The sequence below is a fragment of the Scyliorhinus canicula genome, chromosome 17, assembly GCF_902713615.1.
Source record: "Scyliorhinus canicula chromosome 17, sScyCan1.1, whole genome shotgun sequence".
Classification (NCBI taxonomy): Eukaryota; Metazoa; Chordata; class Chondrichthyes; order Carcharhiniformes; family Scyliorhinidae; genus Scyliorhinus; species Scyliorhinus canicula.
Window position 1 is genome coordinate 40,872,595 of NC_052162.1, and position 11,313 is coordinate 40,883,907.

The following is an 11,313-nucleotide window of genomic DNA, read 5'->3' on the forward strand; positions in this document are numbered from 1 at the left end:
CTACTTAGTTCAAGGACAATTAGGGTTGACCAACAAATGTTGACCTTGTTGTCCACTTGCCGTCTAAGAATTAATCTAAAAACATTGTTTTACATATTTACACAAAATGTCTTTGATAGCTATCTATTTTCACCATTTTATCTTGAGTGGGCAAATCTTCCTGTTAAAACAATAGGCCAAGGCACCTAATTTGCATTGGTAAGCTATTAACATGCACAGTAATCTCAACGTCAGCTACTGAAGGTCCGAAAGATTTCATTTTACCGGTTTCGCAGCTCTGGGGCGAAATTCTCCGACCCCCAGCAGGGTCGGAGAATCACCTGGGGCCGCCGAAAATCCCACCCCCGCCGTGGCAGAGATTCTCCGCCACCCGGGAATTGGCGGGGGCGGGAATCTCGCCACTCCGATCAGCGAGGCCCCTGCGGTGATTCTCCGGCCCGAATGGGCTGAAGTCCCGCCGCTGGGAGGCCGCTCCCGCCGCCGAGGTTTGAACCACCTCTGGTGGCGGCGGGATCGGCGGTGCGAGCAGGTCCTGGGGGGGGGGGGGGCGATCGGACCCCGGGGGGTGCCCCCACGGTGGCCTGGCCCGCGATCGGCCCCCCCCCCCGCTCAGACTCCTGGCCAGTGCCCTGGGTGCACTCTTTCTCCTCCGCAGCCGCCACGGCCTCCGCCATGCGGATGCGGAAGAGAAACCGCATCGCGCATGCGCCGGTGGTGATGTCAGCGGCAGCTGGCTGCTGACATCACCGCCGGCGCATGCGCCGACCGGCGAAAGCCTTTCGGCCAGCTCTGCTGCCGGGGGCGCCGGTTTCTTGCGGCAGTCTTCTGGTGCCAACTGCTCCGGCGCGGGGTTAGAATTGGATGGAATTCTCCCCACCTTTGGGGAGGCTCGACCCCGGAGTGATTGGCGCCACTCCCCTACGCCAGGACCCCCCATCACACCGGATAGGGGAGAATCCCGCCCCAGTTCCTAAAGACTCCGCAGAGATATCCTTTCCCATCTTTACTCTATCAGATGGACTTTAAACTAAATCACATCAACTGTTGCTGATTTTTGAAAAAGTAACCTTCATATCTTCCAGAAATGAGCTGGCACTGACTAGCCTTACAATTGAACTTCACTATATGTTTAAAATTTAACACTACTACCGGTCTATTCATGTGGGGGGGGAGGGTTATATATTTTTGCCTATAAATTTTGAGTACCCAATTCATTTATTCCAATTAAGGGGTAATGTATCGAGGCCAATCCACCTACCCTGCACATCTTTGGGTTGAGGGGGCGAAACTCAATCAAAAATGGGGAGAATGTGCAAACTCCACACAGAGTGACTCAGAAAAGGGATTGAACCTGGGACTTCGGGACATGAAGCAGCAATGCTAACCACTGCGCCATCGTGCTGCCCATAAATAAGTCATGTTCATCAAACATATTAAAATCGCGACGTGTAATGCACGAGTTACCTAACTGAATGATACTCAGGCTCCCTGGACTGTGTGTTTGATGGAAGAGGTGGAGCACAAACTCTTAAAAAGGCGGAACTTGGTTGGTATTTTAAAGCGGGATTGGTTGAGAAAGCCCAGCCTATAGGGGACCCACTAAACCAGAGTTTAAGTGATTTTTTTTTAAAACAACAGATTGAGCCAAAGAGGAATGGAAGGTGGGAAACATTATACTTGCGTTTGAAAGCTGCGCGTTACCCACTTTAATTACTTCATCAAAGTGTTTTTTTTAAACTTTGACATCGTTTCCAATTATAAAGATTTGCCTGCAGATGGAAAATTCGTGGTGAGGCTAAAAGTTTAGCAGCCGAGCGCCAGAGAGCTGTTAACACGGAGAAGTTAAAACTCCTGCAGTTCGCCTTTCATTGTCCCGATCTGAGGTTCGGCACGCCAGCAAAAAGAAGGAAGGAAGGGGTGAAAATCGATTGAGGAAATCGGGGTGCTAACAACACGGTCAGGACTTCAAGGCGGGGAGGGGATTTTATTTATTTAATTATTTTTAATCTGCCTTTTCGGATTTTCCCGGCGCCTGTGCTAGCCATGGGGGCTGCTCGGGTTGGGGCACTCTTCCTTGTCTTTACTAACTGGTTGCTGGGCGTTCTTGCCGCTTCGGGAGAGTACTGCCACGGCTGGTCTGATAGTAACGGGAGCTGGCACTCGGGGTTCCAGTGTCCCGAGCGATACGATGGCCAGGAGGCCACTCTGTGCTGCGGATCTTGTGCTCTCAGGTATTGCTGCTCCCTGCGGGATAATCGACTGGACCAGGGCGCCTGCATCAACGATCACAACGTTCACCAGGAGCCAGACCCCTACAGCAAGTCAACATCAGGTAGGGGCGCCCTCATGAATTCTGCACCAGCATTGATTTACCTCCTTCAGTCTGCAAAAAAAAACGTTTGTGATCTCTTTACCCTACTGATGAAGAGACGAAAAGAACACCTTTTTTTATATATAAAAAAAACACCTTCCTGGCACTAAAACACAATCTTATTTCATATTCTGTACGACTTTCTAATTTGCCAACATGACAAATGGGGTCAAGACTCGAGCAGTTCCAGTGAAAGGGATAAATAACCTTGCAGTATGTAAATTAGCTTGTGTGTGTGTATAATAGGTGTTTTGTAAAGTCATGCCAACCAGACAGTTCCATTTGATCCCAGTTTGTGCTTAGTTAACAGACTTCAGTTGTTCATTGCAATTGGTTTACGTTCCCCAGGACGCAGGAGCGAAAATAATCAGCCACATTTCCCACCACAGGAGACCGATCAGCCTATTGTATCTGTCTTGGCTTTCAAAACAGTTTATCCACTTAGTTCCTGGGCTGGATTCACCATTTTTGAGACCGTGTTGGTGCCAGTGGGTGAACTGTGGCGTTTTACGACAAAAAAATCAGTGCCGACCGCTCACCAATCCTGCCACAGGTGAGGGGTTAGCCGAGTAAATCTCGCGGCTCCTCCCTGGAGAATGGCCGGGTCCATGGCCGCGCACACGCATGGCAACGACCTCCAGCGCTCGTGCTGTAAAACATGGCGCCGTCCATGCGCTGATCTTGCCTTGCCAGTTGGTGCCCCCTGGTCTCAACCCCCCGCCCGCCCACCAGCAACACAGCCCTGCCCGACTGTGAGCCGCTGGACATAGGCTGCAGCCACCACTGCTGGGTTCCTGACCACTGAGACCACATGTCACCTGTGCGGCCGGGAACTCGGCCATCGAGGGCGGAGTACTGGGGGTGGGCCTTCAGGTTACGCGCCAGTGCTGTTCCAACGGCAACGCGGTGAAGCCATTTCGGAGAGGCTGGAAGATACAAAACCAGCGTCAAGCTGGTGTCGCACCTGATTGGGGCGACAGAATGAATTCTCCGCCCGATCCTGATTACGAAATCGGCATTGGGGAAAGGTGAATCCCACCCCCTATTCCTTGCTTTTTCCCTACTCTATTTCCCATACAAGAGCTGTTATGGAGTTTGCTTCAACCATTCTTTCCAGGAGAGGATTCCAAGTCTTAATGGCCCATTTGTGCGAAGAACAATCCTAAATTCCAGCATCAGAGCCCCATGTGGAACTGTACTCCATCAGTAATTGGCATATTTGGATTTTTAAAATCTGTATCCATTTATATTTGTATAGTCCACCCAAGATTTGTTTTGCTTCATGGCAATTGACACCCAGTGCTCCTCCAAATAGCCATTTTTCATGTGTGGGACTTGCAATGAATGTTGGAAAGCAATACGACTGGACAATATCAGATAATGATAATAATAACCTTTATTGTCACAAGTAGGTTTACATTCCGATGAAGTTACTGTGAAAAGCCCCTAGTCCCCACATTCCGGCGCCTGTTTGGGTATACGGAGGGAGAATTCAGAATGCCCAAATTACCCAACAGCACATCTTTTGGGACTTGTGGGAGGAAACTGGAGCACACTAATGAAACACAGGCGGACACGGGGAGAACGTCTAGACTCCGCACGGACAGTGACCCAAGTCGGGAATCGAACTTTGGACCCTGGCACTGTGAGGCAATAGTGCTAACCACTGTGCTACCGCCGTGCCACCTATATAATATAATATCTTTCTTCAATGACTGCCACTAGTCAGGATTGAGAATTTTAATCAATTTTCCATGTCTAATAGAACATTTAGAGTCTCAGTAATCGCCCTGGGAAAAAAATCAAATTTAATTCAGTGCAACCTGGAATTTGCACATTAGAATGATATTTAGCTGTGATCTGTAAAGAGGATGGAATTCATTTCCTTTTTAAAATGCAATTTTGAAGGACCCCGTGTCTGGGTGGGTTTCAACACCCCCCCCCCACCCCCCCCCAACCCAAAGATGTGCAGGATAGGTGGATTGGCCACGTTGAATTACCCTTTAATTGGAAAACAATAATTGGATACTCTGAATTTATTTAAAAAAAATAAAGGACATTGTTACTTTAATGTGCATTTAACAATGTTAAATCAAAGAAATTATAGTATTGAAGATCATTTGGCCTTTCATGTATGTCCCAGTCTTCATTCAGCTGGTATTATCCCCTCCAATCCAATTTCCTATAGTCGCTTATGGTCTTCCTTCTCAAATACTTATCCAATCCTGTATTAGATGGTGGTATAGGGTATGCGTTAGCAGCCATTTGTCAAGAGCATTTATTTGAAAAAAGCCACTCTGAAAGTGCATTTACAAACCTCCTACTTAGATTAAGAATCCTCAATCTATGCCCTCTTGTTACCAATGTAGCAGTCGGTGGAAACTACCTTCCGTTATTTATTTTCTCTTAAGCCTTTCAGAACTTTGAAAACCTCTGATTTTCCTATTACTCTTCTCTGTTGCAACAAAAAACCTTTGACTATAACCTTTCACTCAAATGGTGTAATTCTAGTGAATCTTAAGCTTTCCAGTGATTTGATAGTGTTTTTCTACAGTAACTGATATTAAAATAATATCAGGCTCAATATATATCTTGAATGACAAAAAGTATTAAGCAGCTTGCTATTAGCGTTGCCAAAATATTCAACAAGTGCTGGAGTAAGTATACAGAGTCTGTTTGTGTATGTGTGTGCGTGTGTGTCTGTATATCCTTGTATGAATAACTTCCATTGACCGGGTTGCTGATCAGGACACTCCCCCCAATCCCAGAACAAACTCTCTTTCTGCCAAGTGGATATTACGTTAGAGGTGGCGGGGGCGGGGGGGGGGGGGGGGGGGGGGGGGGGGGGGGGGGCGGGGGGGGGGGGCGGGCGGGCGGGGGGGGGGGAACCCCTCTTGGAGGCCATGAAAGTATGTTTATCATTGCTCACAGAGGCTAGTTATAAAGTCCTATGACTTATGGACCTTTTGGGGTAATTTTTACAAAACCCATCAGGTAGGAAACTGACTGGATCAGACTGGGTCTGTTTTCACACCCCATCTGAGTTTACTCTCCAGAAACAGTCAAATCAGTCAATATGAAACAAATGGGCAAAATGAGTGCACCCACTTCCATCCAGGCACTCTCGGGTTACAATGATCTTTTAAAAAAGATTGTTTCAAAATATTTCTGCATTGCAGTATTTGATGCTGACTCTGTAAATTCCATTATGGAAAAGCAGTTTATCATCGTACTTACTACTTACCAAACAGAATTTCTCTTCTCTCCACTTCTGAACTGTTGCTAGGTTCAATCTATAAATGCTGGCTTTCCTTCGCTACTTCACTTCATTTGAACTTTTTTCATGTGTGATCCCAGATTTAAGTATTGGTAACATTTTGACCATTGCCGATGGATCCAACTATGGTTCTGACTGAGTTTACGTGACACAAAACGGTAGCAAGCTAGATACAATCTGAAATCTTCCTGGTCAGTACGTTTTAATCCAATTTGGGTGGTGTATTTGCCAACTGAAATATCAGGTGGAATTGTTTTTATCAAGCATACAAAAGTAAATATACTTAGCAATAATCTGCACCCAAACACTCATTTTGGTCCCTGTCAGGACCACTCAGTTCCAGACCTCATTGCAGCCAAGGTCCAACCATGAACATAAACTGAAGTAGAAGGAGTGGTGCGAAAAATAGGGACTTTTGAAAAGTGGGGCCCAAGGAATCCTAGTACATATGAAATGTACAATAATAATATAATAATCTTTATTGTCACAAGTAGACTTACATTAAAACTGCAATGAAGTTACTGTGAAAAGCCCCTAGTCGCCACATTCCGACGCCTGTTCGGGTTCACAGAATTCAGAATGTCCAAATTACCTAACAGCACACTTGTGGGAGGAAACCGGAGCACCCGGAAGAAACCCACGCAGACACGTGGAGAACGTGCAGACTCCGCACAGACAGTGACCCAAGCCGAAAATCGAACTGGGACCTTGCCGCTGTTGAGCAACAGTGCTAACCTCTGTGCCACCTTGCCGAGTCTTCATTTGCTGAAGTCACACTTGATACGACGGAAGATGGTTGAGATTGTTGGCATTTTCATTTTGGCAGTAAGACATTGCTGCAGGAGTTCTTCAGGGCATTGTCTTCAACCTAATTACATTCAGCTAATTGTTCAATGCTCTTCCTTCAATCGTAAGACCAGAATTTAGGGATGATTGCACAGTGTTAGGCTCCATAACTTCATTGCAGTGTTAATGTAAATCTACTTGTGGCAATAAAGATTATTATTATAATACCTCATGTAAAGAACCTTTCCATGCCTGCATGCAGCAAGAGCTGCACAGCATCTAGGCTGGGGCTGATAAATGGTAAGTAACATTTGCATCACACAGTTAGAACCAAATGATCACCTCCGACAAGGGAGAACCAAAGTGCATCACTCTGACATTCAATGGCACTTCCGTCACCTAGTTCGAATATTAACATCCTGTGGGGGTGGGGTGATGTTTCCCATTCATCAGAAACTCAACTAGACCAGCTTTACAAACACTGGCTAATAGAGCAAGTCAAAGGCAAGGTATTCTGTGGCATGTAGTTCACTGCTAATTCTGTGGGGCTTCTTGACTACCTAAAGGCCCAAGTTAGGAATGTGGTAGAATCCCCATCACTTACTTGGTGCGTCTTGAGAAGTTTGGCACCATCCAAGACAAAGCAGTCTACTTGATTGGCACCTCATCCTCTAGTTTAAATGTCCTGTGCTGACATGTTATCTACAACAGGCACTGCAGCAGCTCACCATGGTTTCTTTGGCAGCACCTCTCTAACCTAAGACTTCCAGCCTGAGAGGGACAAGGGAAGTGAGTGCATGGGAACACCGCCACTTTGAAGTTGCGTACCATTCTAGCTGTTGCTGGGTCAAATTCACGGAGCTCCCAACCTAACAGAACTGTGCAAAAACCTTTGTTACATGGACCAGTAGTTGTTCAAGAAGGCAGCCCAGCACCACCACCTCTGGATAACCAGGGATGGACACAAAACAATGGCCTTACTAATGATATCTATTTCCCAAATATTAATGAAAAGGTATTGAACACATGGAACCACTTTTAATCTGTTAATCAACAAAATTTGATGTAGGTGGAATGGAGCATTACATTTTATGCAAATTAGAACTGACTAATTACAGTTTATTATTTGTTCAGTTGAAATTCCCAGTTGGCAGTTGAGCAGATAAGAACATATGCATTTCAGCCCTTTGAGCCTGCCCTGCCATTCAGTGAGATTCTCACTGATCTTCCACTTCACCATTTTCCTGTGCCATCCCTGTTTTTAAGAATATGTAAAAGCCTATCAATCCATGTCCTGAACATCCTCAACGACTGAGCCTCCAAAGTCCTCTGGGGCAGAGAATTCCAAAGATTCTGATAATAAGAAATTCCTCCTCATCTCAGTTCTAAATAGCCTGCCCCTACTCCTCAGAGTCTGTCCCGGGTTCTAGATGTGGGCAGGATATGGACAACCCCAGCCAGATGACGCATCCTTCCTGCATCTACCTTGTCGAGCCTTGTAAAAATTTTGCATGTTTGAATGAGATCACCTCTCATTCTTCTAAAGACGGCTAAAGTTGTCAATCAAAATTGCCAACAGCTTCATTAAACTGTATTGATCCATAATTTGCTGTCAAAATAATGGGGAGACTAATGGTGCAAATGTGCTATCAATTTCAGACAAGTTGATGTGCAGTTAAATGTGGGAATCCAGCTGTTCCTGTATGTGATGTGACAGTCTCCTCATGAAACAGTGTCTTGAGTGTTGTTACAGGCATTGAATGGTGTGATGTTGTTTTGTCTTGATGGATATGAACTAAGCACACCACAAAATCTTATTCATTTCAGTCTAAGTACCACCATAACACTGAGATAAGTGCTAAACTGTTGTCAATCTCCAGCACTGCAAATGAACCTTTACAAGTGTGGTGTCTCATTCCTCCAGATTTTGAAAATGTCAATATTTTTTCTTACTTTTCCTTTTGTCTGTTTTCCTCTCAATCTAGTTTTTCCCTTTTATTTTATGAGCCTGATATGGCATTGTATTCACCCATTCTAACTTGTACTTCCTTTCAGCCTTTTCATGGTTAATTTCACAATCCTTCCATCTGATTAAGGCACTCAGTTGCTTGTCCTGTCCACTGAGATCCTAATGCGTAGATTCTGTTACTGCAATGGTATCGGAGCACACGTTCAGCTACTCACTATGTGAAATAGTAAAAAACTAAAAGTACACTGGAAAGTGCAGATGCTTGTTAAGATACCCTGCTGGAGTAAATTATGGTCCATAAAAGATGCCAGAAGAAAATAGATGTGAATTGTGAATGCTCCAGATGTCAGAATTAAGTTTAAAAGACGAAACAAAGCCATTTCTAATTGTCTGCACTTTGGGGAAGTAAGCCTATGCAGGAAAATGGACTTGCATCTATTCTGTAGTCATTATATAAAAAACAAATGAGTTTTGTCGACTCCTAGACAGAAAAGGGAGACAGTTTAATAATTATTCAACATAAAAATTTGACATTTTGTTATTTCACATGCTGAAGAAATATTCACAAAAAGAAATGACTGAGCCCTTTTAATTGTTTTTTTAAAAAAGAACCTTAGCATCAGCAACTTCTTTCAAAAACTTGATTTTCTTCTATGTTGCAGTATATGATCTCCATATAATGGATCTGCACCAAGTTGTATTGTGTTTTTAAAAAGTCTTTGTGTTTGTTCTACTGATTTTAAAGTCTTGATTCTTCAAGCAGAATATCCACAACCATGCCCAATAATAACACTTGTTCTTCATGTTCTCTTTGCAGTTCCTATGTATTTGCCATTCCTCATCGTTGGTTCAATATTTGTAGCCTTCATCATAGTTGGGTCATTCATTGCGGTTTGCTGCTGCCGATGCTTGAAACCCAAGCCACAGGAGAACCAGCAGGATGCCCCCACACAGAGCCGTTTGCTGGAGTCCCTTCCTCCAACTGGTGTCAGAACCCCTTCACGCCATTCTACCTCCAGCACCACAACGACTTCCACAAGGAGCTCCATGGGACGGCAGAACAACATCTGTTCCGTGGGGACCGATGGTATCAACCTCTACATGAATGTGCCGACAAATTTCCCGGTTATAGGCTGTCACCAAGCTCAACAGTTCCTACCTTCACAATCTACAGGAAATCCTTTTCTACCAGCACAATATCTTAGCTATGGGATTCCACCTGAACATACGATAGTCATGGCTCCTGCATATGTGGACAGACCAGGATATGGACAACAATCGAATAATCCCTATTCACATGGAACACTAAATGGTGACCAGCTGATGTATCCAGCAGTGACTCTGTAAGATTCAGCCACACAAAAGAACAAAATAGTCTTTCTGGAATCTCCGGAAATAATGTAATAGTTAAAATTAATAATTTAAAAATTGCTATGTAATGTTTCATCCTTCAACTCCCAATTACTACATTATGTACTTAGCTCTAGATGTTGACATCATAACTAGGAGCTGAAGTAGGCCATTTGACTCTTCGGTCCTGTTCTGCCATTTAATATGATCAGAGTTGATCTTCTAACTGAACTCTACTTTACTTTCCCACACAAGCTCCATTCCCTTAATTCCCTTAGTACCCATACCTCAATTGACCACCTGGGTGTTCCCCCATGTGTTTCCCCCATCAACAACTAAATTTCCACAGCTCTCTGGGGTAGAAAATTCCAGGGACTCATAACTATTTGAATGAAGAAACCTCTCCTTATCTCAGTTCTAATCCGAAACTGTGACTCTATCCAGATTCCCTGGCAGGGAAATATTTTTCGAAGTATCTACCCTGTCAAGTCCATTAAGAATTATGTATGATTCAGTTAACATACCATTTGTCTTCCTAATTGCTTGCTGTACCTGCATGTTAACTTTCTGGAATTCATGTACAAGGGTACCTAGCTCGCTCTAAATGCACAGATTTCCTAGTTGCCCATATTTTCAAAAGATATTCTGCTTTTTTATTTTTCCTACCAAAGTGGATATCTTCACATTTTTCTCTGTTTCTGTCCATTCAGCCAATCAGTCTATACCCCTCTGTAGCCTCTTTGCGTCTTCCTCACTGCTTATTTTCTGACATAACGTTATATGTCAGTGAGGACGAGATCCAGATTCGTTTGGTTTAGTTTAATCTTGCGAGATTCAATGGCCTCGTCCCAACACCAAGTCGGGCGCAACAAGGCCTTTAAATCACGGCCCCTGTGTATTCCTATTCTCAGCTTTCCAAGTTGCTCTACTCTTCTCTTAGAGAATAACTGGATCACTATAACTTGAACTCCTCCATCAGTTGAACTTCATCTGTTTGCTAATTGTACTAGAGAAGTTCTTGATTATTATGAGGATCCCACTTTATGCGCAGAGTGGATTTTACTAAAACTACTGAGAGAAATTTCACACCTTTCAGTTCATCAAAGACACGGGTAGAAATCCATCTTGGGAAGAGCCATGAAACACCCATATCAGACGGACAGCCGGTGATATGTTTTTCTCTATTATTTTCAAGGAATGTGGGTTTCACTGGCAAGGCGAACATTTATTGCCTATCCTTAATTACCATTGAACCTGCTTGCTAGGCCATTTATGATTGCAATTACGAGTGAACCACATTGATGTGGTCTGTAATCCTGCAGTGAGTAACTCACCTCCTGACTCCCCAAAGCCTGCCACCGCCTACAAGTCAGGAGTGAGATGGAATACTCCCCATCTGCCTGTATGAGTGCCGCTCCAACAACACTCAAGAAGCGTGACACCATTCAGGACAAAGCAGCCCGCTTGTTTGGCACCCCCTTCCACAAATATTCCCACCCTCTACCACCGAAGCACAGTAGCAGCCGTGTGTGCCATCCACGAGATCCAGTGCAGGAACTC

At 44.5% G+C, this 11,313-nt stretch overlaps 1 protein-coding gene across 1 annotated transcript; it reads left to right on the forward strand.

Moving 5' to 3' along the window:
* The first annotated feature begins 1,655 nt into the window (after positions 1 to 1,655).
* On the forward strand, positions 1,656 to 11,088 carry shisa2a (shisa family member 2a). The gene is made up of 2 exons (XM_038776248.1): positions 1,656 to 2,332; positions 9,221 to 11,088. Exons 1-2 carry the CDS (start codon positions 2,044 to 2,046, stop codon positions 9,748 to 9,750), a joined length of 819 nt encoding a protein of 272 aa, XP_038632176.1. The 5' UTR covers positions 1,656 to 2,043; the 3' UTR covers positions 9,751 to 11,088.
* The last annotated feature ends 225 nt before the right edge of the window (positions 11,089 to 11,313 follow it).

Excerpts from the sequence above, each read along its gene's own strand:
- shisa2a (XM_038776248.1), top strand. The coding sequence starts at position 2,044 with ATGGGGGCTGCTCGGGTTGGGGCACTCTTCCTTGTCTTTACTAACTGG. Across the intron at positions 2,333-9,220 it reads CTACAGCAAGTCAACATCAG|TTCCTATGTATTTGCCATTC; the intron begins GTAGGGGCGCCC and ends TTCTCTTTGCAG.